The sequence below is a fragment of the Curcuma longa genome, chromosome 6 (assembly GCF_044706935.1).
Source record: "Curcuma longa cultivar G26 ecotype Majalengka, Jawa Barat chromosome 6, ITB_CL_G26_1.1, whole genome shotgun sequence".
NCBI lineage: Eukaryota > Viridiplantae > Streptophyta > Magnoliopsida > Zingiberales > Zingiberaceae > Curcuma > Curcuma longa.
This window is the reverse complement of record NC_133866.1, coordinates 10,146,229-10,154,132: the sequence shown is the minus strand read 5'-3', so window position 1 is coordinate 10,154,132 and position 7,904 is coordinate 10,146,229. Positions and strand designations below refer to the sequence as shown.

At 37.7% G+C, this 7,904-nt stretch overlaps 1 protein-coding gene across 1 annotated transcript; it reads left to right on the top strand.

The window, feature by feature from the left end:
- The first annotated feature begins 1,212 nt into the window (after positions 1-1,212).
- Positions 1,213-4,982, top strand: LOC141830717 (microtubule-associated protein 70-5-like). Its single transcript, XM_074718133.1, has 11 exons — positions 1,213-1,312; positions 2,367-2,452; positions 2,543-2,608; positions 2,701-2,871; positions 2,997-3,167; positions 3,245-3,400; positions 3,489-3,635; positions 3,825-3,896; positions 3,973-4,506; positions 4,585-4,715; positions 4,926-4,982. The coding sequence occupies exons 1-10, from the start codon at positions 1,213-1,215 to the stop codon at positions 4,708-4,710; spliced, it is 1,629 nt and encodes a 542-aa protein (XP_074574234.1). The 3' UTR covers positions 4,711-4,715; positions 4,926-4,982.
- Positions 4,983-7,904: the final 2,922 nt, after the last annotated feature.

Below are 7,904 nucleotides of genomic sequence, written 5' to 3'. Positions count from 1 at the left end.
CTTGTAATCCACACACTTCCATTGTTGTTCCTGGTCCAAATCAAAGGACCACAGTTCATTTTGACCTGTTCAAGAACACATTCAAAGAGTGTGATTGTCAATCCAAAGAAGCAATGATAATAAACAGAAGGACATTTCACATGAATCCCATGATCCATTAATTGAGCTTTTCTGAACCGCGTTCACCTACTACACAGATTGTGATATAAAAAAAAAGAACCACTGAATTATTGGATAATCTTCATATCACAATCTAGTTTTAGTTGGAAATAGTGTGGCTGTCCAATGCAATGTGGATTCAAGGAGCAGAAGACAGTAATGTTGCTTTGGATAGTGATCGAATATTTATCCTCCTCTAAAAAGAGCAAAAGAATAAAATCAATGGGAAAAAACGGCAAGGGAAAATAATTCTTATTAAAAAGCTAAGAACTGAGCCTCCTTTTTTTTTTCTGTATCAAAAAAGTCTCTTTTAAGTCACTTCAACCTTAATCGTACCTGGGTTTATGTGCTCTGCTACGTGCGAACAGGGGAACATGGCTTGTTGGCTACTGACTTTGATTGAACAAACCCTGATAAAACATTCTTCATGGTTCAATGAATCCGCAACTGACAAGAAAAGAAACAGTGCCGACTGCATAATTCAGCTGAAACTTCTTTTTCTGCCTTTTCTTGCAACATTCACACATTTATAATTTGATTAACAAGAAGAAGAACATAATAAGTATAATGCAAAACGAATACACTGTATGTATTGGTGTGTCCACTTAATTCTCTTACAAGATCGACACTTGGTTTTTCCTTTGTTTTTAACACAAACTCTGATTAATATCTATCAGCAACAAAAGTACAATACAAAACCGTTGTCTTGGAAGACTGGACCATCTTGTGGAGCATGTTGTCAAATCTACACGCTAAAAGCTATTTTTTAGTGATAAAAGAATATAACAAATGGTGATTGAGGAGTTGTACCTACAAAATGATAGTTATCAGGCTGATTTATTGCTGGATTCAGCTGCTCGTTCTCTGGATGTGTCAATTCTGTCCATTATCTCTCTTCTTCTTTACGGTGATTTCCTCCTGGAGAATGGCTGTCTCTTACGATACCCTCCATCATAAATTGCCTCGAATCCTCCAGTTTTTGGCACGGCAGTCTTCTCTGGAAGTAAAAAGAGGGGATAAAGAGCTGTTTGAAGAAGTGAAGTGTGCCGCGCAATGGGCAGCTTGGGTGATGCAGCTGGAGCCAAGGAACTCTTTGCGAGTCCTTCTGACCCTATAATAATTGAGCTCAACAGGCTACAAAATAGTATTTTGGGTACGTTTGTCCTCCAAGCTTTTTTCCTTCATGAGTTACTGTTCTACTTCTAGATCTTGGCCTAGTTGTTCAAATATGATTTCCTGCTCAAAAGGTCCAGTTCTCATTGAAGAATATGGACATTCTGTCGCTGAAGCTGACATATTTCTAAGTCCATTTTGGATTTCTTGAACTCAGAAAATTGCCTTGCTGCGGAAAGAGTTTAGTTCATACTCATAGAAAATGCCAAATTTCCTAAGCTAGAAATTAGGTAACCAGTAAGCATGAATTTAAAGATCAAACTAGTGGGGTCTGAGTTTGACAGGATAAATTCTAAATATTGATTTCCAATGATGGCACAGAGAAAGCTTTTATTAGAGATAAAATGACAATCCACACAGATGTGCATACTACCTTCAAAATAAATATATGATTCATAAAAGTTTAGGTTCTAGGTTACTTGCTAGAATCCTCAAGAAGCCTAAGATCAACTCAGCTAGCTTCAACCTACAACAAATGATGCCAACTTTTATTCTTTCTGGATGAAATCCAATGTAATTTTTGATAATCATAATTGCCTTCTTAATAACAGAGTTTTTGAAGTAAAATTCACAGACTGGCTCCTAATTTTACTCATTTGTCACAGTAGTCAGCTTACCTGTATGAAAGGAAAGTATTTGCATGAGTTCCCGTCCACTTGTTTCTCATCCGAATGATTCAGTTTCAATAACATCAAAGCAGTACAAAGGATTAAAGGAAGTGGATTGACTATCAATCATTTTCTTTCCAACAGTGTTCTAGTTATTTGAGGATGGAGCATCAATTTCATGGATCCCATTATTAACCAAGTCTCCGTTATGCTATTGTCTGAATAGGGGCTCCTACTTCTGGACTTGCACTATTTTTGTCCTTTTCTTATTGTAAACAACAGAAATTACTTTAGTTTCTGCAAGATCATTTGACATTATCTGACTTGACTTGACTTGACTAAATATATGGCAACAATGAGGCAATTGAGTTTGATTGCATAAATCCATTTGAACTGACTTGACTAAATTCTGAGCTTAACCTGCAGAGAAGGAAAGGGAGTTGGGACTTGCTAAAAATGAAATCAAAGCCTTGCACGCAACTGAAATCTTGAAGGATAAGGCCATCATGGAGGCAAGTACAGAATAAGTAAACAAGACAATCAGTAACCACAACCAAGCTTTATTGAGTTTGTGCTAACCTTTTCTATTTCATGTTCTCTAGTTAAGCAACGAACTGAAGAAAATGGATGAAAAACTCAGGATCACTGAGAAACAACTTGAACAGAAGGTTTCCTCAGTCCCTACATTCTACAAACAAAAATCTTGAAGAGTTATTAGTGTCTTGGCTGGCTGACAAAACCATCATCTGTTACATTGCAGAATCTTGACATAAAAAAACTAACCAACGAGAAGAAAGAGGCATTGGCAGCACAATTTTCTGCAGAAGCAACTTTAAGAAGGGTATATGTGACACAAAAGGACGAGGAACTTATCCCTATCGAGGTTCTCATAGCACCACTTGAGTCAGACATCAAACAATACAGAAATGAGGTACCATTCTTTAACATGCTCCATTCTGGAGGAATGACTAAATTGTAGGTTTTTCAATATTCTGTAACATTATAATTCCAGAAGCATGACCCGATTATGGAATTTTACATACTAATCACACGCAGATTGCAATGCTTCAAGAGGATATAAAAGCATTGGAAAGATTGACAAAGTCTAAAGAGGCGGCACTAGTGGAAGCAGAAAGTCTTCTGCATAATGCACTTGAACAAGCAAGGAATGTAGAAGTCATGAAAAACAAAAATCTCGAATTGAAAAAGCAAATAGAGATCTGCCAGGCATATTTCCTATCTTTAAATTATTACTTTTGCAAATTAACCAAGCATCAAACCGGACTCAATGATATTTTCTGCAGGAAGAAAACAAAATTCTGGAGAAAACTTACAGAAAGAAAGTTATTGAAGTAGAAAAACTTATGAAAACAATTCATGAGCTTGAGGAATATATTCTAGCTGGTGGTGCAACTGCCAATGCAATAAGGGACTATCAGCGCAAGATCTCTGAGTTAAATGTAAGTTTTAGTACATTAAGTTTTGCAATTTGGCTCTCTGTAGTTCTCCACTGGAGGCTAAATTTTTAGAGCATCAACAAATGTATAGGAGGAGAAAAGGATGGTTGAGAGAGAACTGGCAAGAGTTAAAGTTTCAGCAAGTAGGATAGCTACATCAGCAGCAAATGAGTGGAAGGATGATGGAGACAAAGTCATACCTGTCAAGCAGTGGCTGGAAGAGAGGAGAATTTTGCAGGTTTGCTAATTTCTATGACAATTGTCTAATATTCTTAATAAGTTCTATTCAGAAACTATCTATGAACAGTTTCCTTTTCCTGTTCAATTGCAACAACATGGTTTCTAACAGGTGTGCGCTTCCATTGCTAACACAAAATTTTGGTAATAATATGATTTCCCTGATAGCTCTTAACATGCACAATTGTAGGGGGAGATACAGAGGTTAAAGGATAAGTTGACTTTAGCAGAAAGAACAGCAAAGACAGAGACTCAACTTAAGGTGAGATACTTATCAATCAGTTCTAGTCTAAATTGACAATAATCAGTATTTTATAAGTTTCAATTTACCATCACAGGAGAAACTACGCTTGAGGCTGAAGACGTTGGAACAGTGCATGAAGCATCCAAGTCTTCCAGAAAAGAGAAGAGACTTTTGTGAGAGAAAGAAGTGTGAATTGGCATCGCCCAAGGATGTCAAGAAGGTTTCTCATGCACCCAACAACGACACTGTATTGCAGAAGCCTAACTTAAATTCTGGAGATGTTGACAATGCCAGAGGAATGGAGAGCTTAAACTCAAATGTTGTGCAAAAGAATTTACTAGCTTTGAGAAGCAAGTCATTCAATGACACTGGGAAGGAAAATGCAGAAACAAATGTCAGGTCCAATAGGCATGCAGATGATATTATGACTGGAAGAAAAGAGGTCAACCGTGAGGTTAATGAAAAAAAATGTGGAGACAGCAAGTCACAAAATGAGAACCTAGAAAATGGCTACGAAGATATGGTGTCTGGGTTTCTTTATGACAAACTGCAAAAAAAAGTTATAAACTTGAGAGAATCTCACAAGGAAAAGGATAATGTATTGATCATGAAAGATGAGGAAATCAAGGTATATATAGAACAGTTCATTATCCTAGGGTTAATGCATAAGTGTTCTTGCTTAATTAAAATAATTCTTTTCTTTCAGTTTCTCCAAAGGAAGGTTGATGTGCTAACGAAGGCTGTAGAAGTGGAATCCAAGAAGAAAAGGAGAAATGCACGAGAAAAGGAAATGATCAAGTTAGAGGACAATAAGCATAATGCTGACATCTAAAACAGGTAGGTAAAACTTGGTTTCAGAGGGTGTGTAGCTCACTTTATCCATCTTTTACATTCACTTAAGCACACTGATATAAATTTGGATCTAAATGGTAATATTTCTCTCTATTTTCTCATAAGTACATGCCAAAGTTGAGATCATCACTAAAGGAAGGTTGTGTATGTGTGCGTTATTTTATCTTGCTTCACTACTAAAATCATGATGGTTAGTTCTGCAGGTTTCCAAAGTGACTTGAAGCGTCAAATGAATTCAGAGCTTAGAATTTGAACACATCATCTAATAGAATACCGTATCTGGTGATTCTAATGTACAATTTCAGACTTCAATTTCAGACTTCAGATAGAAGATTGTCCCTTCCCTTCTTTATTTTTAATATTTTCATTGTGTATAACATACAGTTGAGTTCCAAGCATGTTGAATATTGTATTTGAAGTGAAGTAATAGAAAGGAAAATTGGTGAATCATCTTCATAGACAGTAGGGCCAGCCATATGTATCTTTTGCTGGAACAATTAAATGAAGATGAAGTTAATACTAGCCTAAAACAAGTAATTAAGTTCTACTTGAATTGATTGATAACAACTTTAATTTGGAAAATGTGGCAGAAAATTACTTGCAATACTGCACTTGTAAAGAGTGCTAACTTTAAACAACACTGTTCATCAATAAGTTTAAATCCATCCAACTATTGCGAAATAAACAAAGTTCGCTACTCATGCTTCGATGGAATTGATCAGACAAACATGTAAAAATGGATAAAAAGGAGACTAGCTTTGCTTTTGCAGTTATCTATTATGAAACTAAAAAAAATAGAATTTAGTTATCCCATTTGATACACGCTGCAACATAGCTGATACGGTTCTAGTCTTCTCAATATGTGTAGGAAATATTTTAACAGACTGCTTTAGAGGAGGAAAATACTAATTTAATTCTTTGCATTTTACTGTGATAGGTACTAAATTGCAATAGAAATGTGAGATTATAAAAAGAATCTGCCAACTACCTAATTTTATAGTACTTCATGGGCGCATAATTATCATTGAACATTACTAATAAAAAATTGTGTTGAAGCACTTAGAAAAGGCATACTGAGCATATGAATGTAGACCAAGTTGTAGAAGGCTGGACTTGGTCAGGAGGACCAAGTTGCAGTAGAAGAATGGACTGATCAGGAGGATCAGTTGCATTACAAGTCCTGGGGGGCAACGACAGAGCCGAGCACAAGTCCAACGGGTCAGGAGGACTCGGTTGGCATCAAGTAAATTCTCCCGAGGGGAGTGGGTGAGGACGTGTTCCTACGAGGAACAGTAGGTGTCGGTTTACCCAGGATCTCACCAGAGATCCGAAGTTAAGACTCGGAGTTGGTTCAGTGAACCGACTCAATACTTTATATGTATATGTGAGCTAACTTTTGTGCAGGAAGAAAAATCCGACGAATGCTTAACTCCAACCGAAAAACTGATTATTCGGGTTTGGAGTCGACCCAGATGGGTTCTGGAGTCGACTCCAGCCGAGTCAGCCGAAGCCCGAAGTCAGCGCGTCGAGTTTTCTGCCAAATCAACCTGGAGTCGACTCAGGTGAGCTTTTGAGTCGACTTAGGGTTAAAATCTGATCGTCGCTGCCGCCACCGCAACTGGAGTCGACCCAGAACATGATCAGAGTCGACTCAGAGAGGATAAACGACGAAGGGATTAAGTTTTATCTGCCACATCTGCTGGAGTCGACTCAGATTGCAATCTGAGTCGACTCAGGTCGACTATAAAAGGACTCCGCGAGCAGCAGCCGAGACAATCACTTCCAACGCTTCCAACTCTTATTCTCGTGACTCTCGAGCGCTCCAACTTCGACGTCGGTGCTGTGCCTGCTCCAAGTAATCTTTTCTTCACACCGAGACGGCGACTTCGACTTCCGGGAAGCGAGTTTTCTGAGCAAAAGTTTGGTAACAAGTTATGTATTTATTCATTTCAATTCTGTATTCGAGCTTTGTAACCGAACGGTTTTTTTGATACACTTGCTGTCGGAAAGGGACAAGTGTCTTAGTGGATTGCCCAACGTAAACGGTCAAGGACCGTGGGCCTTGGAGTAGCAGCGTTGCGCTGTGAACCAAGTAAAAATAAACGAGTCACTTTTCTTACTTACATTAATTTTTGTTTTCGCTATACCTCTTTAATCGCTTCCGTACTCACACTCGAAGGTTTACAGAAAAATCAAAAAGCGTGCAAACACGCTATTCACCCCCCTCTAGCGTGTTTTCGATCCTACAATTGGTATCAGAGCGGGGGCTTGACAACCCTAAACTAGGTGTCACGAGTAGGGTTGCAAATTAAATTTATAGATTTTATCGAAAACCCACGAGAAATACAAACAAATGCAGTATAGGGGTCTCGAGTCGTGTTTTTCCAAGGATTAGTAGAAAATTTGTTTAAATTGAGCTTTCGAGTGTGTCGTGTTTTTGGGTTTTCTATGAAAAATGGGGGTTTTGGGGTTTTGGAATGCAATTGCAAATGACGGAATGAAATCTAGTCTTGAAGCTGATACTATCAAGCAAGAAAACTAGAGTGGCAAAACCTAACACTATAATAAATGAAAAAGAAACAAGTGCACAAACCAAAAATGAAAAACGTGAAATCTAGAATAGGTCTAACAAGCACTTGTATGGATTCAATCTAATGCAACAATACAAGACATAAAATTCAAATACTCAAGCATGAACTCAACCCAAGATGAATTAACTTCATAAACCGGTAAGCAACCACTTAAGCTACATTAACCACTTAAGCTAGCTACTTGAATCAAATGTGAACTCAATTACATGAATTAGATGCAATGAAAATCAAATTCACTAACCACTTAAACCCCAATTGTATATCTGACACGCAACCAACAAATTGGCACGGAACAGTAACTAATGGAGTTAAGGCTTCGGTTCAAGTTTAGATGGCAGGGAAGATCGAAACCAAACTAAGCAAAGCATAAAACAACTCTGAATCCAATCAACGTATAAACATGAACCACAAAACCAAATTTATGAAATTGCTAAGAGCTACGTTTAACAGCAGCAATCTGAAATGAAAAATTGCAGAAACTGTAAAATGCAGAAATCAAAACGCATCCATCCTCTTCTCCTCCTTCAGTTCCCGTAGCTTGGTGTCAATCAAGCAATTGAATCCCTCTGAAGCTAAAAGATGG